General features: G+C 32.2%; 3 protein-coding genes and 1 pseudogene across 3 annotated transcripts; 3 read left to right on the top strand and 1 right to left on the bottom strand.

Annotated features, from left to right (window-relative positions):
- The first annotated feature begins 4,645 nt into the window (after nucleotides 1-4,645).
- Nucleotides 4,646-5,029, top strand: LOC120194733 (auxin-responsive protein SAUR68-like). The gene has a single exon (XM_039196957.1). It carries the CDS (start codon nucleotides 4,646-4,648, stop codon nucleotides 5,027-5,029), a length of 384 nt encoding a protein of 127 aa, XP_039052888.1.
- Nucleotides 5,030-5,790: 761 nt separating this feature from the next.
- On the bottom strand, nucleotides 5,791-8,121 carry LOC120194707. Its single transcript, XM_039196943.1, has 2 exons — nucleotides 7,780-8,121; nucleotides 5,791-6,526 (listed from the first exon to the last, which is right to left on the bottom strand). Exons 1-2 carry the CDS (start codon nucleotides 8,022-8,024, stop codon nucleotides 6,319-6,321), a joined length of 453 nt encoding a protein of 150 aa, XP_039052874.1. The 5' UTR covers nucleotides 8,025-8,121; the 3' UTR covers nucleotides 5,791-6,318.
- A 4,266-nt stretch (nucleotides 8,122-12,387) lies between these two features.
- On the top strand, nucleotides 12,388-13,237 carry LOC120194706 (phosphoprotein ECPP44-like). The gene is made up of 2 exons (XM_039196942.1): nucleotides 12,388-12,717; nucleotides 12,838-13,237. Exons 1-2 carry the CDS (start codon nucleotides 12,469-12,471, stop codon nucleotides 13,225-13,227), a joined length of 639 nt encoding a protein of 212 aa, XP_039052873.1. The 5' UTR covers nucleotides 12,388-12,468; the 3' UTR covers nucleotides 13,228-13,237.
- Nucleotides 13,238-20,578: 7,341 nt separating this feature from the next.
- Nucleotides 20,579-23,150, top strand: LOC120194732 (annotated as a pseudogene).
- The last annotated feature ends 427 nt before the right edge of the window (nucleotides 23,151-23,577 follow it).

Below are 23,577 nucleotides of genomic sequence, written 5' to 3'. Positions count from 1 at the left end.
ATAGCTGAAAGTGTTTCTACTTTTTACAACGCTCATTACAGAAGAAAATGTGATCGGTATTACATTTGCCTTTGCCCGAGATGATATCAAGAGTAATTAGTGTCTTCTATTCAATTCGACACCATCATATATTGTGAATTTGACCAACTTTTTGGTCATACCAACATATCACTTGTATCCCTATTGAGTTTTGTTCTCAAATGGTCTTGTGACATCATACAAAAGCTTTGAACACTAGGCAAAGAGCTTCAATGATTGAGAAATCTTGGCAGAAGCCACAGAAAAGGATGAATGTGTTGTCAAATTCTTCCTTGACCAATAATCTGAGCAGAAACCACAGGAAAAGATGAATGTATTGTCAAATGTTTTACGAACCAATGATTATGGTGCTGAACCAATGCTGCAATCATATGGTTTCCATTCAAGATGAAGTTTGTCTTCTTCAACCCCAAGATTAGAAGTAAGATATAATGAAGATTTCTTTCCAATGAGAGCTGAAATTTTAAACAAGAAACTAATAGGGTCAACTAAGGTTGAACTACAGGTTGTTAAGCATCTCGACATGATATTGGTCCAAGTTGCCTTATTCGAGATCTGATTATATGTGGAGACACATGAAAGGAATTGGAATAAATCTTCCTTGTGATGTTTCAAGAGTTAAATTAGAACAGACTCTACTCTCCTAATTAATCCCTGCTGAGTCAGGCATATCTACATCTACACTCTTCAAAGATGATAGATTCTCTTTTTAAAGATGATATATTCTCTTTTCAAAAATGAAAGCTTTATGGGATTTACACACAAGTCTAAGCAAATAAAGTTAGTTTAATCCAAGACAAAATGGGGCATCAGGGTTATAATTTTGACTACCGCAAGAGTTCCACAAATGAAACATTTCTTCTGAGACTTTCATGAAGCAAAGAAGATGCCAAGATACAAGTTGATCAGAAGATTCTGTAGAAATGCAAGCTTGATAGCATAAGTTTCTACACTAATATCCAGAGATAACCCTGGTAATAAATGATGAAGTGCAAACGAAGATTGCATCAACATTCATGCATTCATAAGAATATCATTTACACAAAAGACAATGCATTACATTGATACATCTGAGTGCATTCAATCTTTTCTAAAATGAAATTGTTGAAAAGTAAGAAAACGATTTCATAGTTTCTTACTTAGTAAACTATTTCTCACATCTGTAAGTCCTACAGTGCGTGATGTTTCCAAAAAGCCTTCGGGAGCTTTTGATGTTTTCAAAGCCTTAGGTCATTTGTAAGTCCTACAGTGCATGATGTTTCCAAAAAGCCTTCGGGAGCTTTTTGATGTTTTCAAACCTTAGGTCATCTGTAAGTCCTACAGTGCATGATGTTTCCAAAAGCCTTCGGGAGCTTTTTTGATGTTTTCAAAGCCTTAGGGTCATCTGTAAGACCTACAGTGCATGATGTTTCCAAAAAGCCTTCGGGAGCTTTTTGATGTTTTCAAGCCTTAGGTCATCTGTAAGCCTACAGTGCATGATGTTTCCAAAAAGCCTTCGGGAGCTTTTTGATGTTTTCAAAGCCTTAGGGTCATTTGTAAGTCCTACAGTGCTGATGTTTCCAAAAGCCTTCGGGAGCTTTTTGATGTTTTCAAAGCCTTAGGGTCATCTGTAAGTCCTACAGTGCATGATGTTTCCAAAAAGCCTTCGGGAGCTTTTTGATGTTTTTCAAAGCCTTAGGGTCATCTGTAAGTCCTACAGTGCATGTGTTTCCAAAAAGCGTTCGGGAGCTTTTTGATGTTTTCAAAGCCTTAGGGTCATCTGTAAGTCCTACAGTGCATGATGTTTCCAAAAAGCCTTCGGGAGATTTTTGATGTTTTCAAAGCCTTAGGGTCATCTGTAAGTCCTACAGTGCATGATGTTTCCAAAAAGCCTTCGGGAGCTTTTTTGACGTTTTCAAACCTTCGGGTCATCTGTAAGTCCTACATGCATGATGTTTCCAAAAAGCCTTCGGGAGCTTTTGATGTTTTCAAAAAACCTTCGGTCTGTAAGCCCTTCAGTGCATGATGTTTTCAACATTTCCATTCTGCTCAAAAGAAACCAAATGAAAAAAATTATTGTCTTTTTCGTCTTTGCTCTATTCTTGTTAACACAAGGATGAGCAAAGAGGGGCAGCTGTAGACATCAATTTTTTCATTTAAATTTATTATTATTAAAATTATTATTATTAGTATTATTATTATATTATTATTATATATTATTTATTAATATGACAAAGCCCAATTACAAGATCCAGGAGCCCCGATCAGGTCCAACAGTAACCCAACTTGAACCAGGCCCGAGAAGCCCAAATCATTTGGGAGTTTCAGCTAGGGTTTCTAAACCCTACTCCCAGCCGCCGTTTCCAGAAGCCCCGCGCCGCCGCCGCCTCTCCACTGCCAGAACTTCCAGATGCCTCAGCCTTTGATGCCAAGTGCTCCAATCGCCGTTGCCGACACTCCACCAGTGCCACGAAGCCACCTCGAAGAAGCCTCCAGAAGCTCTGTTGCCACAACACCGACCATCCATGTCGAGCTCTATGGTGAGTCACCACATAGCTCGGTGACTCACCGAACTCCTTTCCTTTAATCGTCCATGAGCGTCTTGATGTGGCTATAAAGCCATCGACCACCTGCGAAGAAAAGGACAGCCAGAAAACGGAGACAACAACACCAACAACAAGCAATCCACCACCATCAAACCCAAAATACGATAAAAATCGAAAGAAACCTTATCGAGAAAGCCACACCACCACCGGAGTAACCACGCACCTCCACGTTCCACAACAAACCTTCGAAACCGAAGGTATTTTTATAGATTTGCTCCGATTGGGAGCTTTTTAAGGTAAACAAATATCGGAATCGTCATTAGGACGATCCGATCTACGTTGTGGTATAAAATTTTATTTTCCGGCCACCAGAGGCGGTGGCCGGCGGTGAGGTTGGCAGTGGCTATCGGCGCCGGAATTCCCTTCGGTGAGGGAATTAAGAGAGAATGAAGAGAGAGCTTCTTCTTCTCTCGTTTTTGAGAGAAGAAGAAGAGAACAATGAGGCTGCTGGCCCTTCGGGCCAGCTATGAAGGGGTATATATACCCCTTCCCGAACGATATCGTTTTGGGAAGGGGTATATGCGTAATTTACTTGTATGGCTAAACCCCTTCCGTAGCCATCCGAGTTTTGTAATTATTCATTTTAGTCACTAAAACTAACTTCTGAATGTTCTAATTCAGTATTCGAATTTTATTTTATTATGTTTTAGTCCTTACCAGTATTAAATAATATATTTAGGATAAATATCACATTTAGTCCCTAATAATTTTAATATTTCTATTTTAATCACCTATTAAATAATTAATGGCTAATTATACTACTAGTATTTATATTTTATGATAATTATAACCATGTCTCTTAAATATTTATATTTTATAATTTGATCATTAAATTTTATATAATCTTAATTTTAACCATAAGTTTTATTATTTTTACATTTTAGGTTCATATATTTATGAATATGATCCAATAGTTTTAATATATTACTTTGTTTTCTTTCATTTTAATTATTATTATTTTATTTTATTATTACTTTTGATATATATCTTCATGATTATTTTTATTATTAAGTTATATAAATATATATATAATATTTATTTATTTATTCTATTTGTTTATTAAATAAAAATCCTATTTATAAATTTAATTTTATAAATTACTTTTAAGAAAAATAAAACATATTTTGATATGTATTTATTTTTTAATATCTAAGAAAAGAGCTGTCTTAAAATACCTCTAAGTCCTTTTCTGATAATATTAAATAAATAAATGTCCTATTTTTATAAATCATATATTAATATATTTTAATTATTTTTAGATAAATGTTTTATTAACATTTATTTATTTATTAATATTAAGAAAGGAGCTGTCTTAAAACAACTAGAAGTTCTTTTCTGATATTCTTAAATAAATAAATATCCTGTTTTTTTTTATAAATTATATATTAATTATTTTTTTAAAAAAAATGTTTTTTTAGTTATTTATTTATTAATATCAAGAAAAGAGCTGTCTTAAAGCACCTAAAAGCCCTTTTCTGATATTTCTAAATAAATAAATATTTTATACATATTAATATATTTTCTTTAAATTATTTGAAATAATATAATTATGAATTAAATATATTTTGAATTTTTAAATTTCTAATAATAGAGACAATTTATAATTAAAAAGTACCAATTTTGGGCGTTGTAGGGGTGCTAATCCTTCCCTAAACGTAACCGACCACGAATCCCTTTTTATTATTAAAAGAAAGAATTTTTGGTTATAAACGCAGATCAGTTCATCTTTTAATTGATGTTTTCTTAAAAAAACTCGATTAAAAAATAATTCTTAGGTATTCGACCTACCTGACCCAAAAGGCCGATGGCGACTCCCAAATTATTTTCAAAACCATTTATTCACATCAATTTTCCCGTCAAGTAAAAAATTCGTGTCCGGACAAAAACCGGTTACGGCATCTATATATGTTGTAGTCTAGTACGGTACTGGTAGAGTTGTTCTTACCAGAGCCTGTTTACAAATTTAATACAGAAGAAGCTGACAACTTTCTTCTTTTGACGGCCACTGCAGTCTGCAGGACATGGTTTTTCCCATGATTAGCTCGAAGAAACTGGCTGCTCTCGCGAGGAAGTGGAAAACAATGACGGGTATTAGAAGAAGGATATCGATCCCTAGGATCAACTGCAAGCTTGCAAGGGCATATCATTTTGTTGTCTACTATGTGGAAGAGGGACGTTTTGTTGTTCCCTTGGCGTATCTACGCACCAGAGTTTTTAAAGAGCTCTTTCGATTGTTGGAGGAAGAGTTCGGATCACCGAAGGATGGCCCTATAACTCTGCCATGCGATGCAGTAATCTTGGAGTACGTAATTTCTTTGGTCGAAAGACGCAACACCGAAATGCTGGAGAAGGCTTTCTTCGATTTATCGGGCTCGCATCAATGTTACTCCACCGTTGCTTCATAGGAGTTGTGTTGACCATCTTTCCACCATGTAAAACCCAAATTGTTTGTACTACTCCATGTGAAGCTAAGTCAAGTAACTCTGTTTATTAGTTCAGCATAAATACAAAACAAGCTCAAAGTACAAGTTTATTAGAGGCTGTCCTAGCTCTATTTTCATGTACAAGGTTAAATGTGGAGGACTTGTTCCCCACCCTAACAAAGAGAAGAAAGCTATATATATATATATATATCCCAACATTATCTGATAAATGAAATCTTCATCGATCGAATTAAATGTGATGCATCTAGTGGCAGATGCACGTCTAAGTTAAGGTAGGCAAGTGTTCATCCTTAAATTTAGATTTTCTTCAATTAGTTAACTAATTTATGTATTGGTCCACTCTTAAATTTTATTTGTCATTTCCAGATAAAAATTGTGTGATTAATATATGTGATCGTCCTAAAAATATTTTTATAAAATATTTCTAGATTCACTGAAGAATAATATTTCTAGAACTGTTTAGGGCGACAAAAGTTCATATCCTGACGCATTTCCTTATTACTGTTACGCTGTATTCCACTTATGTAACTTATCGGTAGGCGCATATTGCCCTTATTATCGTTGGTGGCTCAACCATAAAGCTTTTGCCAACGCTTGAGATTTATATTTTTAATAAATTTCCATCTAAATTGGTATCGGTTGACTGGATGTCTACAACAAACTCAACCAAGAAGTATATATAGAAATAGACGGAGATAGAAAACAAAAATTGACCACAGTATAATTTAACAGTGGGGAATTTAACTCTTCATTCAACGTATGCTATTGATCTGTTGAAAATTAACTTTACGGGTACATCATACATGCAAAAATGTTTCAGTCACTCAAAGCATCCACTCCTATCCTATGTGGCCATGTTGTCTTTTAGGCTACAACCAAGTCTAAACACATTACAAAATAAAGCAAATATTGTTTACTACATTCCCACCTGGATCAGCATTTGAAATTTAGTTTCTCGGATCTTCGAAAAGTTGGTGAGATCCAAACCGTGCCTTGAAGACTGAAGTTAACTGCTACAAGTCCAATTGAACATCCCCCACTTTCCACCTCCACTCATTAGACTCGCCATTGGTTCCCCGGTTTTTGAGGTGATCATATCGAAATTATATTCCATCATCAGCTAGCCTTCGGCCAAGTTACATACTTTTTACCACAGTAAGCATGAGCCAAATGTAGTGATCAATAGGTATCAAATTTACCCCGCGAGTTCGTCAGTTTTTTGTTTAAAAAAAATCAAGCTTCAAGTAGTTTTACATAGATAACGGAGGAAGCATCCTTCTTTTCTTTTTCCTAGCCAATCTAATTTGCTTTGTGATTTTCATGCAGAGAAGCAATAGCATTGTGATGCATACAAGGACGAAGGCAAGTTGCATATGCCTCAAATATAAAGAAACAGCTGAGAAAACCAGGAAAGCTAAAATAACAAGTTCCCATATAACGAAGAGCACAAAATCGACCCTGCAACCACAAAACAAGAAAGCACGACAATTAGAAAGCAGGTCAAAGAAGACCAAATAAATGAATCACAATTTAAACTAAGCAGTCTATATGTCGCATTCTCTGATGCAAGGTTGGAATCATCATTCTCATACTATTGATTTAATCTAATCGAAGCCCTACCAACATTTCAATACTTTTGGAACTACTACACAGTACACATGCATCATAAGTATCAGAAAAAATCAAATGCATACATCCTGCAAAGCATAGGTTCGATGCTAACAGCTTTAGTGTTTTCAACTTCTAGCATCAAAGCTTCTCAATCTGAGCAATAAGGACTCCTACCCTAATCTTCCATGATCTCAGCAAATCCGAACAATTCTTTAAAGAACCTATTCCCAACAGATTGGTAAGCATTCTGCTCTTCCAGATACTTCAAACTTCAAAGCTAGGAGAAAAACTGGAGATCACGTGATACTCAACTATTACAACTGTGACGAGATATAAGCAAGCATTGTATAATCCTACCATCATACAGTTAATTCGCACACCAACGACCCAATTCATTCAGTTGAAAATATAAAATATAAAATATAAAACCCGCTAGACAAGTAGAAAAGCAAGGTTAGCAAGATAACAACAATGTCATATGTACAACTAAAGTTAAATGATTGTTACAGCATTTCCAAAACTCATACTCATCTCCACAACAAACTCGCATTCCCACGAATCAGCTACATGAAACAACCAATAGATGAACTTTCCAGTTACACGACTACCCCCAACAGCAGGCCTCTTTCAGACATCTTATTTCTATTTCTGATGAAAATTGAGATGAACAGAGAATTTCAAACATTATTTTCTATACTTTTTGAGGGTTTAATGCACATATTTCGGACCGGTAGCAGTCTATAAAACTCCGGAGTCAATTTCGCTTCTTAGACTACCAAAAATTTCAAAGTATTTCAAAACGATATTTAATTGCTCTAACCCCCCCCCTATTCTTAGTGAATGAATCAATGGATTGAGAAACGGGATTTACAAAAGAAATTAAAAAATATATTGGAGAAAGTATAGCTGAACTTTTTATTCCAACTATCTTACATACGTAAATCGGTTTAGTTTTCCGATCTAAGATCAAATGGAAAAATAATGATAACCAGATCGTAAAGCACGAAGATCTTGAAATTTAATTAACGAAAATTATATTTAAAAGAGAAAATTAAGGAAATATAAATACTGAAAAACGCAAATCATTGAATTGGACATACCTAGAGGACGTAAGATTAGACGTCGAAGTGAAAATCGAAATGGAGGCCCAATCGTGATTAGATCGAATCTGATACTCTCTCAACTGCTCTGCTAAATTCGATCGCGTAATCATCCCTTCCTTTCTTCTTTCCCTGACTGTCGGCCTTCTGTTTTGTTGGTGTTTGGGAGTGAAAAAATCGTTAAATATTGAGAATTTGCAGAGCAATATGCGAATCGGAGCTAGAAAAAAGGCAAGTGATATCATCGATGCTCGATTCAATTAGGCCTCGGTTCGTTTCGTTGGCGTTCCGTACACCCTCTCTCCCTCCTAATTTGTTTTTTTTTTTAACTCCCCTCTTTTCCCTTTTAACCCCCCTCAAAAATATTAAAATATTAATGAATTTTAAAACTAAAATAAATAATTATAAACAGAGTCGCCGTCTTTGATGGCCTTTCAATTAGATTGAGCACGACCCGTCAGGCCTATAACTTAATGGGCTAATACATTTAGTATGGGCCAGCCAAATTTAAGTCCAAATTAGAAATCTTAGGGGTTTGTTTTTATCCCGAAGGCATTTTCCCAATATGGTAAAAATTTCAATTAATTAGTTCAATATATCATATAGAAGTTTATTTAAGTATCTATAATATTTATTATATTGATTTGAAATTCATCATGTCAAGGTGATAAGTTTCTAAAAATATTTTTTTTCAATTTTTTTTTTAACTTGATATGATAAAATTTAATTAAAATTATATTTTATTAAAATTCATCTTCTCGACGTTATGAGTTTAAATAAAAAAAATATTATTTAAGAAAACTCATCACCTCAATTGGATGATTTTCTTTAACATTATAGTAAATATTATAGATCTCAAAATAAATTTCTATATACCTATTAGGATAATTAATAAAACAGTTTAACCTATGGCCGGCCAAAATAAACCTCAAGAAGGCATAACCCCTCAATGGGTTCATTCTCCGTTGAGAATTCAATAGACGCCTACTTGTCGCTTTTTGTTTTGAACATCATATTTTTATTTTATATTTTCAATATAATCCTCTAAATTAATTTCTGGTCAGGGACTCAGTGTTATCGTCTTATCGAAGATTAGGTTTGAAAGTCGTGAAAATCATTTTTAATGTTCTAATAATATAATTTATTATATTTTTATTTTTCTATTTTGAACATCATATTTTTATTTTCTTTTTTATTTTTATCATATTTTTAGGCTTAAAGGCACCAAAGACCTATTTACTTTAAATAAAGAAATCAATGTAGTCCTCGTATTTTTTTCTATCTAATGTGGCCCTCCAACTTGAAAAAAAAACTCAACTTAGTCCGTTGACCAACGACGTCGTTAATTTTTGCTGACATGGCACGTTTTCAATCCGTTAAAGATAAAAAAACGTCTTGTTGTTGGAAACAAAACGCCGATGACCGTCGTTGTTGCCTCCTCCGATGGTAATCACGAATAAAGGGCAAGATCGAAGCGTTTTGGTCCCCATAAGTTGAATTTGTCATCGTTTTCCTAAAAATCGTGTCGATAAGCACAAATATATATAAATAGTCTTCGGTCATCGTGAGTTCCATTTCCTCAATCTTCATAATCCGCCATTGGATGAAGCCACTGACACATTACGTTGCTCACACTGTCGTGGGTAACATCTTCACATTATGTTTTATGTGGCGGACAAATTTTCGCGTCGTCCCCATCGACCATTGGTAAATCCCAACGATGAATATGTTACCCACGACGGTGTGAGCAACATGCTGTGGAGGTGGCTTCATCGAACGGCCAATGACGAAGATTGAGAAGATGGAACCCGCGACGACTGAAGAGTATTTTTTGTAGATTTGTGATCATCGAAGTAATTTTTGGGGAAAATGACAACGGATTTGACTCGGGAGGATTTGTGATCATCGAAGTAATTTTTGGGGAAAATGACAACGGATTTGACTCGGGGAGCCAAAACTCTTTGACCTTGCCTCTTTGTTCGTGATGACCATCGGAGGAGGAGGAGGCGTTTTGTTTCAACAACAATACATTTTTTTTCATTTTTTTAACCCTTAACGGATAGAAAACATGTCACGTTAGCAGAAATTAACGGCGTCATGGTAAATGATGGAAAGTGTTGGTTAAATGACTAGATTAATTTTTTTTTAAGTTAGATGGCCGTATTAAATGAAAAAAAAATTAAGAGGGCTACATCGTTTTTTTAAGTACAAGGACCTTTAAGCCTATTTTTTCATATAATTTAAAAAATAATAATAATTTTTCAATTTAAAAAGGTCTTGAATTTTTAAACCATTTTTTATTTTTTATTCGTATTTTTTCTATTATTTATAAGAAATGTACTATCAAGTGATATTTTAGTATTAATATTTTGTTGAATTAAGTAGGTTCACTTGTTATTTAACATTTTATTGTACTGTTGTTTCTATTTAATTTATTATTTTTGTTAGTTTAAATCCCATTAATTTATTTCCGTATGATTATGCTAACTTTGGAACATGTAGTTGTATACCACATTTTGATCTTTAATTAAATTATTTATGAATTGTTTAGTTTATATGAAATTTGACTGTATTCTTGTATCCGTCGATTTTAATTGATTCTGATACGAGAAATTAATTGTAACAAGTTTTACACACCAAGAATATTTACTTACGATAAGATATATGTATAATGTCAAAATTTATATCATAATTATAATTATTTTTTTATTTTAATTTATCAAGAAGTGATTAAATGTAATATTGTAATTATTATTTCGTGAAAATTAGATGATAAAAAATGTAGAAACACAAATAAAGAACACCAAAATTATTTACGAAATTTAAATAAATTAATATTTTTTAAAAAAAAATTATCTGAATATAGATTCATCACATATTCTCGGCACATAAAACATTTTAACTTGGATCAAACTCCTCAATATTTATAAATACTCCCTCCGATAATATGCAATTTATAATTTTTCTTCAAAAAAAATTTACTACACATATATTCACAATGAGGAATCTAAATTTTTTTTAAAGGTTGATACATATATATTAACAATACAAATTATTTATATATAATAGATACAAATAAAATTTTAAAATAGATACGACCAGTAAAATAAATAACTATTAAAATAATTTAGATTTTAGGATGGAAAGTACAAAATAGATCTACCACTACACATTTGATTATAACTTTATGTAAAAAAAAAGGGGTAAAAAGCCAAATCCTCACATACTTGAATGATATTTTCAATAAAATAAATAAGTGCAAAATGAATAATTTTTTTATAATCATTGATATTTGATCTATTGATTGATTAATCCGGATCGGGTATTGCAGAGGCAAAGATGACCCTACCAAACCAGTTTATTCAATTTGTAATCATCAAGATTTGAACCTCTGACATTGCTTAAAGGACCTAGTGTCTCATCCTATCAGACCACGTCAAGATAATTCAAAATTAATATTTAGAGTGGATGATAGTTTTGAAAAACAAAGATAAAGTTTATTTCAATTCTATAATTACCATCATAATTCATAAATGGAATGTTATTGTTTTAATATTTTAAATTTAAATAATTGCATTTACAAGATATATTGATATTATTAATAATTAAAAAATGAATAAATATAATTTTTTTATAATAATCATTTTCTACAATATATGGTTCATATCTTATACTATATAATTTCCATAATACCATTCTATTATTTACTTATTATGGGTTTTGGTGAAAATCTTAAAACTGTGCATTCCAAACCGACCAAGGCTGTCACGGTCACATGGGCTCCGCCCATAGTGATGTATCCCGGCCCCGAGAATGTGACGGAATTTAAAAAGTTAGACTAACGTCCAACGATGCCAACTCCACTATTCAATCATTCATTCCTTCTGGGCATGGGGCCCCATCCCCAGAAACCTAACGGTCACGTATCTGGAAGTCTCCTCCTCCTTCTTTAATAAGTTATGACACGTGGTCCAACATCCACTCTGTCTGGTCCTACCCGACCTTCGCATGCCAAAACAGCTCTCCACGTTCTTCTTCCACGTGTCATCGGTCCAATTGGTCGCATGCTTGCATGGCTTATAGTACAGAGTGTCTTCTTTAGAGAAATTATTGTATGATTTCAGTTTATCACTCATCTGTGATCTTAATAATAATATTTTTATATTATTTTTTAAATTATTTTTTTATATTTTTTCTTTCATATAAATAAAAAGTAAATGATTATTTAGAAGTAATTATAAAATTTGAGTTTTTTCATTCATTGCTATCATAAATGACACTGTAAGTCCAGTTCATAAAATAATTTCTCGTCTCCTTTCACTTTCCGCCCTTTTGACTGTTCATTTCCACCAGCGCTAGCTTATAACCCACGCCTGCACTCCCTTCCATTAGCTGGCACATGTGCTCAAAGTGCAAAAAAGCGAGTAGGATACAAGCATTTGTATTTAGAGAGTATACCCATAGATTAATGCAAACGTCGGTTACATGAATGGCGCTTGATTGGCTAGCCCGTTAGCTTCCGTTAACTTTTCGATGGCGCCCTTTTCTTAATCGCGTCAGAACCGCGTTGTGATGACGAGGTTTTGTATGCTATAAAATCCCAGGGTTCCCATTTCTCTAAATAAGTGATAAGTGCAACTCTAGCTAGCTTTGATCATATTTGATATTCGTGCTTGATACAAACAAAAAATGGCTGAGGAGAATACCAGCAAGATCCCTGAGGTCGAGAGCAACGTCGCCGGTCAAGAAGCTGTGGAGTCCAAGGACCGAGGGTTGTTCGATTTCATGCTGAAGAAAGAAGAGGAGAAGCCCCAAGAAGAGGCGCTCGTAACCGAGTTTGACAAGGTTAAGATTGAAGAATCAAAGGCAGAGGGAAAGGAGAAGAAGAAACATGGTCTACTGGAGAAGCTTCACCGATCAGATAGCAGCTCCAGCTCCGTAAGAACGTTATATCACTTCCTTATTTTATGGTTTTAACTGTATCGTCAAATTTTCACTTTTGGATTATACTTTTAATTATCTAACATTTAGTAATCTGTTTTTGTCTGAAACATGCAGTCCAGCGATGAGGAAGAAGGTGGAGATGGAGAGAAGAAGAAGAAAAAAAAGAAGGAAAAGAAAGGACTGAAGGAAAAGATCGAAGAGAAGTTAGGAGGAGAAAAGAAAGAAGAGGACACCGTAATCCCAGTTGAGAAGATTGATGAACCAGTGGTTCAGCCGGAGACGCCTGAAAAGAAAGGGTTCCTTGAGAAGATCAAAGAGAAACTCCCCGGACAACATAAGAAAGCTGAAGAGCTGAGTAGCCCACCTCCAGCACCACCACCAGCGGCTGAGCCCCATCATGAAGGCGACTCAAAGGAAAAGAAGGGGATTTTGGAGAAAATCAAGGAGAAGCTTCCTGGTTATCACTCCAAAACAGATGAAGAGAAAGAAAAGGAGAAGGCTTGAGTTTGAAGTTCAAAGAAAGAAAAATGATGATGGAATCGTGTGTTTCTTAAATTGCTGAAATTGTCTGTTCTTTTTATTTTTTTCGGGCTTGTATATGTATATTTCATATAAGTTTCTCCCTTGTTTTCCCCGCTTTTTGACAATTCATGCTCAGTATGTAAGAAAGGACATGTTATTACCTTTCTTTCTGTGATTTGAACAGTACTTAATGGATCAATTTCTTGCTTTATCGTTATCATATCGAGACCCACTTGCTTTTCCTATTCTCTTCTGAATGAATTATGATCAATGTTTCGTTGGATAAACTTTAGCCATCAAGATAATTTCATAGCATCACATCTTGCTTCTATGGATGAGATGTTAATTAAAATTATTTTATAATTTGAATTATTAATGTTTTGATCATTACAGACACATATTCAATATTAAATATTATATAGTAATTAGATAATTTTTAATGTACTGAAAATATTGAATACTTGCAAGTATTGTCCCAACGTTTCATTTCAAACTAATGTTGAATTGTTCAAATACTGCGGATATCCATTAAATTAGCTTTAAACTTTAAAGGAAAGTTGATCGCATTCTCTTATCTTGAGAAACATATTAAATCATCGGGCGTAGAAACTAGTGGGATTAATTCTATAAGAAATATAATTAATTTTGCTAAAAAAATATTAACCTTATTGTGGACACTAATTTTTGTTCATTTTTTATTACATATACATCTATATATTATATAGTTTGCAAATGATTTTTGAATATATATATATATATATATATATAATATAGTTTTGAAAACATGTTTGAAAACATTTATATATTATATAGTTTTTAAAACATTTTGAAAATAAATATAATATATAGTTTTTGAAAACATTTTTGAAATATATAATATACAGTTTTGAAAACATTTATATATTATATAGTTATTAAAAATCATTTTGAAAATATATATAATATATAATTTTTTAAAACATTTTGAAAACTTATATAATATATAGTTTTTAAAATATTTTGAAAATAATTATATATTATACAGTTTTTTAAAAACATGTTTGAAAATATATATAGTTTTAAAATATTTTTTGAAAATATATTATGTTATATGGTTTAGAAAATCATTTTTAAAATCATATATAAAAAATATTTTTAAAAAATATTTTATTTATTTATTTATTTATTTATTTTAGTTATTTTTATTATTGTTTTTTGTTTTTGTCTTTCAGGTCCATCGTCTTGGGTCTAGCAAAAGTCCAACATTGGGCTTGACCTATTCCAGTGTAGTTTAGGGTTTGGAAACCCTAGTCACACATCCCTAGTTAGGCATCGCAAAGGAGGGAAGCAGGGAGACCGAGAGCCAGTCAAGGCACGTCATAACAGTGCGAGATTTTCGGCCGGGGAAATCGGGACTAACCCATCCTGAAATCCCCGGTCAACGACGAGTGTCACCGTAGTAATCGGAACCAACAGGCCACCGGTGAGGGTATAAATACCCCACCAAGCCACTGCCAAGGACATCTACACCGGAACAGAGAGAAAACAATAAACCAAGATCACAGTCGAAACACACAACATCTACACAGTAAATAGAGGGTCATACCACCATCAAGCTGAAAACAGAACCAACCACAAAACATCAAGAGAAAATCATCAACAGTACCCACAACACATAAATAACATTCGAATATCGACCGAGCAACAGACAAAAATCATTGCAAAATACAAGCCAAATAGTGCAATGAAAAAGCCAAAATACTCATACACGAAAAACCCAAAGGTCAAGCAAAGCATAAAAACCAGAAGACTAGGGAAGCGAGATCTTTGCCCTTAGATCTGCTCCGATTGGGGTTTCTTTGTGTGAATCGGGCCTCAGATCTGAGGTTACGGGGGTGAGAGGATTCATTTGAGTGATTTTTATTTTTTCGGCTACCGGAGCGACGACTACGACGGTTGTCGGCACTAGATAGGCCACAGGGCGATGGCCGACACTCGACCGGGGAAGGTGGAGTAAGAGAGAATGGGAGAAGCTTTCATTATGGGAGAGTTACAAATGAGAGAAAAAATGATAATTGGGCTATTTATATAACAGGGGCCTCCTTGCAAATAGAAGATTTTTAAATCCTCTCCGCGGTCCCTATAATTTTGATTCTCTTTACAATCCGGTCACCACTTGTAATTCGACATCTGGATTCTCAATTCATTAAATTTAGTCACTGTTTATACTTTGTGAATTAACCCTCTAATTTTGTTTTTTTTGCAGTTTGCTTTTTTCAATTTAATACTCTAAGTTTTATTTTAATTTATTTATTTATTTTATTTATTCTTTTTTATTCTTTCATATCATTTTTATTTTATTTACTGTAAAATTTAACACTTTTTGTGTGGTTTGTTTAACATATTTTAATGATTTTTATTTTTTCCTTTTTTTCTATTTTATTATTTTCTTTGTATTTTTTTACTTTTGTTATTTTTTGTTGTTTTTTTTTTTTTTTATTTTATTTTTTTATTTGATTTACCTTTTTTATTTCTAACTTTTTTTCTCCTTTTATTTGATATTTTTCTATTTATTTTTCAATTTAACATCATTTTGACCTTTTTTTTAGTAATAATCTCAATCGATCAAATGTAAGTAATTTGAATCGAAGGTTTTAAATTTCAATTTAAATTTTAATTTTTGCAATTAAAGACAACCGAAAATTAATTGGTACCGAAAGGGCAGTTCAAGGGTGCTAATCCTTCCTTGACCGTAACCGACTCCCGAGCCCGACACATTTATGGTAAAACGCAGATCAGGTAAGATGGTGCCCGACCCACCTAAATTCGTTTTAAATGGTCGGTGGCGACTCTAACCCAATCAATTCAAGTCGAAGCCCAATTTCGGGCCCAATCGAAAGACAGTTCCGACACTTATATTGTTTAAGATCTAAAGTCACTAAACAAGTGAAAAATAAATTAAGTAGTAGATATTGTACAAAAAATTTAGAAAATGAATGAGAATTTGGATGTAAACAAATACGTTCAAAAAGAAAAAATAAAAAAATATATAAATTAGTTAGATGGAAACATTGGAAACAATATAGGTATCCAAAGAATAATATGAGGAGAAAATTTATTAGAAGAAAAACTTCTAACAATAATAAAAATAAAAATTAATTGTAAATGTTTTATCTGTAATGAAGAAAGTCATATAACAACAAATTGTCCTAACAAATGTAAAAATGCTAAAAAGATGATAAAAACACTTGAAGAACAAAAGTTAGAAATTTGTTCAGAATAAAAAATAAATCCTGAAAAAATGTTATATGAATTAATATCAGAAACAAAATATGATATTGATGATCACGAGTCTATATTTATGTTTGGTAGTAATTCTAATAATAAATTAGAAGAAATACCTAATAAGGAACAAGAAGTAATAAAGTTAGGAATTATCATTGGAGAAGAAAAATATCTCTATAATGAAATGATAGAAAAAATAAATAAAAATAATAATTTCAAAAAATAAATATATAAAATATCAAAATTTAAAATTTGGAGTCAAAGACATATTGAAAAAATCAGTGGAAATATTGTAGTTAAATATAAAAAAAAAGGATTAATCGAAATCTCATTATTTACTAAAGATAAAATAAAAAGAATAAGGAAAAAATATACCCAAGTTAGTTATATACATTTAGGTGTCATAATGATTACAAATAATAACACTATATAAGAAAGGTCATGATGTTCTAATATTGGTAGTGCTACTTGACAAAAGATTTGAAAACCCCATAAAAGCACATATGGGAGTAATCCAATGAAACTTACATACGGGAGTAGTTGTATTTAAAGTTAGACCAAACTATTTTATTTCCATAGCTAATCCCTTATTTGATGAATGTTTATGTTTAAGAATTCAAACAAAAAATTTCTGATATTAAAGATTTAGCATAAGATCTAGCATTTAGTTGGACTTCTATAAATGTATATACTAATACATTTGAAGTAAAAATAAAAGAGGTAAATAATAAAATTATTGAACTCTTTGAATCAAATAATTTTACTTTGAAATTCAACTTAAAGTATTACACTTAAAAGATTTATCTTTGCCAAGAGACTGAATATTAGAAAATTTTAGTACTCCTAAACCTCTAAACACAATATAGTGTGTTGCTTTAGGAGATAAATTATATTTTAAAAATACAGCAGTAGTAAATAACCAAAACATGGTTTTACCTTTATGTTGTAAGTAGTTGTTCTTTATCCTTCTGATGGGATATTTTGTGTAGCATAACTCTGCATATTGGATAATAAAATTAAAATTATAAAAAAAAAATAGTTTTACCATCTTCTAGTCAAATAAATGATTATGGAGACAAAAATAATAATACACCGATAGGTATGAAAACAATCCATATTCCTATTTCCCAACTGAACCAAGTAGAAGTTCTAGAAACAATATAATAGAGGAAATAAATACATCAGTTATAATACAAAAATGAAGATTGAAAAAGAAATAATCAAATTTTCAAGATTTCAATAAAAAATATTATACATATATTGAAATAATATTTCAGTTTAAAGAATATAATACATATTTTTACACGTTTTATTAGACACGTGAGCTATAACCAGTAGTTGTTGAAAAATACAATTTCTGTAGAAAATGGGAACCAATGAAAAATCCAATTAGAGCTGTAGAATAGATGGTAATGAAACCATTATTCAATATAAAGCTAGGAATATTTTAATCTACATAAACAATGCAAGATTTGTAATTCCTAGAATAATACGTTTTCCAAAAATGCATGGAGATATATTACTTGGAAATAATTTTATATATCAACACTTACCATTTTATATAGATAAAAATAAGGTAATTTTGTATGCAGAAAAAAATTATGTAGAAATACCATTAGTGTAAAATCATAAATTTATATGTGAAAAAAATTTAATCCCCCAAGAAAAAAAATTAAGCATTTAGAAAAAAATATTTGGATGTTTAAAATATTAGAAAATAATTTTAGTGAAGAACCATTAAAATTATGGAAAAATAGTCATAGATATTGTAGTATAAAATTGAAAAATCCCAATAAAATTATAAGAGTAAAACCAATAATCTATACTAAACAAGATATAGATGAATTTGACATTCAAATAAAAGAACTATTAGAAAAAGGATTAATAAAATAAACTAATAGTCCAAACTTTAGTCAAACAATTATGATAAAAAACTATACTGAGATTAAAAGAGAAAAAGCTATAATGGTCATAAATTATAAAAGATTATATCTAAATATTATATTTGATGGATATTTTATTTCAAGAAAGGGTGTATCAATTAGTCAAGCTAAACAAACTAGATATTTTAGTAAATTTGATTGTAAGTTAGGATTTTGGCAAATAATGTTAACTGATGAGTCAAAACCATTGACAGTCTTTAGTGCACCCAATAGACATTATCAATGGACGATAATGCCTTTTGGATTATGTAATGCACCACAAGTATTTCAAAGATAGATGAGTTCAATTTTTAATAAATATAAAAAGTTTGGCGTAGTTTATATACATGATATTTTAATATTTTCAAAAAAACTGAAATTACATAGAAAACATTTAAATATTATTTCACAATAATTCATAAAACATGGAATTATATTTAGTCATACAAAAATAGAATTAGAAAAAACATAAACATAGTTTTTAGGATTAAAAATATCTTCAGATGATCTTAAACTACAAGATCATATTACAATTAAAATAAAAGAATTTTTTGAGAATATTGAAGAAAAAAACAACTTTAATAATTTTATGAATAGTTAATTATGGAAGAAATTTATTTCAAAAATAATTTGAAAAAATAGGTATGGTATATGATAGATTAAAAAATGATGTACCCTTTTCCTTTACTAAACAATATTTTAAAATAGTTAAAAATTAAAATATGAAATAACATATATTTAAAAAGTTTATCTAACTAAACAAGGTAATAAACTAATATTAGAAACAAATGCCTCAGAAAAACATTAGGGATGTGTTTTAAAAGCCAAAACAATGGATAATCAAGAATTGATATGTGAATATGCATTAGATAAATTTAAACCAAATGAAATTAATTATGTAAATTTTGAAAAAAATTATTAGCCATAAAAAATGGTATACAAAAAATTCTTATTTATTTAGCACATGAGAAATTTGTAATAAAAATCTGATAACCAAACAGTTAAACAATTTCTCACTAATAAAAAATTAGAGACAATACTAAGAAGAATTAGATTGCATAATTAATTATGTACATTTAGTTTTGAAGTTTTATATATCAAAGACACTAATAATGTTATTGTTGATTTTCTTAGCAGACCTAATAGATAAAGAAAAAAAGCCTCTAGAAACAGTTGGAGAATGGACAATTGTTCGAAAAAAAACCCAACAAAGGAATTCCGAGACAACAAATTCTTAACTAATGATTTGTGCCAATACAACCTCCAGTAATGTATTATCCTAACAAAAGATATTATATTTCTTATCCGAAAGAAGCTGTACAATAATTTTAGATGACACCTTCACTAAATATTCGTCAATAAAATTGCAATCGTCATTATTTCCAATGTTGTCAATAAGATCTTTATGAACATCAATATGTGTTGATCAGACAAATTCACTTATCAACGCATTTCAATTGCATGATGATGCGTGATCTTTAAAGAATAACAGCTGTGGAGATATTTGATCAAAAATTTCATCATTAGTACATTATTAAAATCTAAAATATATCATCGATGAATGTGTCATTACAGGCTCAAATTACTTATGGTGGTTCTGATAAAAGAGCATCACTCGTTAATAATAATGTAAATGAAATCAACATTGAGTTTGATAATACTGACTTGTAACAATCTTTGGGCCGAATTAAAAGAGGTGGAACCATATACAATGAATCCTTCATTTGTATTATTTGAAGAATATAATGTCAAATACAATATTAAAAAATACGTCTGAATAGACGTAATCCTTTATATTACATGATAAAACATAAATTTTAGAAGATGTTATATTTATAAATAATTTAAAATTTTCAGTATATTTCAGTAATAAACCGTTAACAAAAATATATATATATATATATATATATATATATATATATGGGAGAGTTTGAGGAACGTTAGTCTAATTTAATATCAAAGAACAACCGAAAATGTTATAAAAAGTATTCTCGGTTGAATGCAATCTAAAATGTTAAGTTTTAACATTTTCGGTTCAATCAAAAAAGATTTCACCTTCTTCATAATATTTTTTTATTGATAACCGAAAATGTTATACCTTAATTTTTAAAACAGTTTATATATCTCCTTCCCGACCAAATCCTATTATGGTCCAGGTTTGCTAAATATTTATTGGCATTGTACCAAAATGGTCAAATAAGTGCAATACCTGCTGATATATCCTGTGCATATATTGATATTGAGATATCCATTAGGACCATTACTGATTACCAGAGCACTTATAAGCAATGCAGCAAACGTATAAGATACTTTCATGCTACTTAGTCCTGCTAATTCAAGTGTTTGAACTTTGAACTCTCTTTGGATTTCTGTTCATCATGGAAGCATTGGTCGGTTGTTTTGCAACCTTTTCCCCTTCAAACCAACTCCCTCTTTAGTAGTTCCAGTTCTCCATCAAATGCCCTCAATGTAGGTCCCATTGGTATTGGAAATGCTCAAAGGAACATAAATATCCATATACATGCTGGTAGGTGTAAGCTGCTTCAACAGAGACCGTAATTGTCTTTTCAATAAACTGAAGCAAGGTGACTTATCGTGTTTAATTATTTCCGTTATTATCACTTATCAGGCACCACACTGGCACCTGTGGTTTCAGCAGTTGGTAACAGAACAAGCAATGGTGAAGGGGTGCAAGGAGAATGTATTAATAATGCTAGCTCTGGTCCAATGCGGGTTCTTCCCATGAGAAATATTATTGCTGCTGCTGGTCCAGCACATTCCACTGGTGTAGTGTCTAGTGTAGCACAATCTGCACCCATTGATTCATTTCTACCCTCTGCTCTTGTGGAAGTTAATTCAAGGCTTCCAGACCTTGTTAGTAATGTGCAGGGGAAGAGCCAGGTTGTATCAGGTAGCTGGCTATTAATTGGTTTAGATGCTAATAACCACAATGTTACTTGTTCATACAGTATGTTATTAATATGTACAGATAGTGCTGTTTTGCATCAGGCATATGGTACTGAATGGTTTTAAGATGCAAATAACAACAATGCCAGTTGTCCATATGGTTTCTCTGGTATTTAAGGTCAATCAAAATCTGATGTGAAATTCATGTCGTGTCTGGTGCAGGTAATGATGCAGGAACTGAACAGCCTGATAATATGACTGCTAGTAGAGCAGGGGATTCTAGTGTTGCATTACCAACAATTCATGAAACCAAAAAACAGGTGTGCTTTTTTCAGAATAAGCTTAAATGATTCATTAGCAATTCTGTTTAGTACTCTAACCTGTACTCAGTTACCATTAATACTCGGTCACAACAGCAACATGCTGAACATAGTAACAATGTTACCAAGAGTGGTAAGAGTTTGAAGGATGTATCAACTGGCACAGTTGGATGCCTTCCAAGCTCAAGTGGAAAAATCATGGTAAATTCAGAAGACTCTTCAGCAAGTGTTTTGAGATCCACCGAGGAAAGTGCTAAACCTGTTCCACTTGGATTGGGTTTTGGGGGGGGGGGGGTTGGAACGCAAGGTGATGATAATTTCTTATTTAATTCTAAATTGTTCGAGTTACTATAAAAATTGATAATATCCATTGTGGTAAGAGACGGGTTAACCAGGCAAAATCATCTCTCAGTACAGGAAATACTGGAACAACCAGGTCTTTTGATCAGAGCTCAAGCGCCAGAATGATTGGTTAAAAGATTTTGCAGTTACTTACATCTCCGAGCTCTTCTGCGGATAGGCTGGGAGATGATGCTTCCTCAAGTAATCATGGTGTTCAGAGTAGTAGATCATCAGGAGTGCAAACTTCTGATGATCAATTAGATGTTGCTAATGCCGTCTCTCAAGTTCTTGAAAGCCCTGCAATAAATGGATTATTGGCTGGGGTTTCTGAGCAGACTGGTATTGGTTCACCAGATGTTTTGAGGAATAAGTTGCAGCAACTCACTCAAAGTCCACAAATAATGAACACGGTCAATCAGCTAGCTCAGCAGGTTGATAGCGAGGACATTGGAAACATGTTTTCAGGATTGGGAGGACAAGGTGGTGGAATTGATATGCCACACATAGTCCAACAAATGATGCTTTTGTTTCTCAGGCTCTTAGTCAAGGGGCATCTGCACCCCCTCCATTTCATGCTGTAGAACCTAAACCACAGGTTCATCATGATGGGAGGAAGTCTAATGCAGCTAATAAGCCTCTTGATAGAAATTTCAGGTTTTTCTAATATAATTTTTGTTACATTTTTATCATATAACAGTCGGTTAAATAGCAAGAGATGCTGACATGGGGACTCTTGTCAATAGCCCAGAGAATTGAGCAATTTAATTCACCTTGTGACGTCTTCCATGCCGTTGCAGAAAACGCAGTTCAGGTACATGGCAATGGGAGGAATGCAGAACTTTTGAGTGAGTTGTGTGGTGATGAGGATCTTGCTAAGGTACGTAGTCTGGCCGTGCGACTTTGTGTTCGTGTCTTTGATGTGTAATTGTGTTTCCCAGCAGTTAAAGCCCGTTGTAGTTAAAAAATTGCTTCCATTATAAGAAGGAAGAGGGATTGAGCAAGGTTGTCCTTTCAGTCTGCCTAATTTTTCTTGGTGATAATTTCATGGAAACTCAATAGTATTCTCTGACACGTCCTGGAATACATCGAGATGCTACACCAGGTCATACGTCAACTATTTCAGGATAAATATGAGGGGGACAAGTACTAGCATTTCTTCACTATGAAAATAAAATATTACAATTTGTTGAATGAAGGTCTGCCTCTAATTACCTCTTACTGTATTGAGGGGCGGGGTCATTTTCTTTGTTTTACATCTCGTAATCGAGGATATTCTTGTTTAAGCTTTGGCTTTGCCGGCCCCCCCGGGGGGGGGGGTCGTGTTTGGTATTATGCTCTTCATTTTACATTTGATTTGTTTGTTCAAATGTTTGTCTTGTTCCATTGAACATGAAATAGAAAATTGTCATTATGACACTATATGCTTTCTTGGTAATCTTCCTTTTTTGGTTATGATCTTAATTTATTCCTATTAAAGAGGTTCAACGCGAGAAAACTTTGAACAAGGAGGGTTGAGAACTTGAAATTTTACGAAATTTTTAATAAAATTACGAATAGTGTCATTGATACACGTTAAA

This window comes from Hibiscus syriacus, unplaced genomic scaffold (assembly GCF_006381635.1).
Source record: "Hibiscus syriacus cultivar Baekdansim isolate YM2019G1 unplaced genomic scaffold, ASM638163v2 tig00117000_pilon, whole genome shotgun sequence".
NCBI lineage: Eukaryota > Viridiplantae > Streptophyta > Magnoliopsida > Malvales > Malvaceae > Hibiscus > Hibiscus syriacus.
This window is presented reverse-complemented; position numbering and strand designations above follow the sequence as displayed.

What these genes read in the sequence shown, in the direction of transcription:
- LOC120194733 (XM_039196957.1), top strand. Translation starts at nt 4,646, where the DNA reads ATGGTTTTTCCCATGATTAGCTCGAAGAAACTGGCTGCTCTCGCGAGG.
- LOC120194706 (XM_039196942.1), top strand. Translation starts at nt 12,469, where the DNA reads ATGGCTGAGGAGAATACCAGCAAGATCCCTGAGGTCGAGAGCAACGTC. An exon ending in CAGATAGCAGCTCCAGCTCC is followed by an intron (nt 12,718 to 12,837) that starts GTAAGAACGTTA and finishes TGAAACATGCAG; the next exon opens with TCCAGCGATGAGGAAGAAGG.
- LOC120194707 (XM_039196943.1), bottom strand. Translation starts at nt 8,024, where the DNA reads ATGATATCACTTGCCTTTTTTCTAGCTCCGATTCGCATATTGCTCTGC. An exon ending in TCTAATCTTACGTCCTCTAG is followed by an intron (nt 6,527 to 7,779) that starts GTATGTCCAATT and finishes TTGTGGTTGCAG; the next exon opens with GGTCGATTTTGTGCTCTTCG.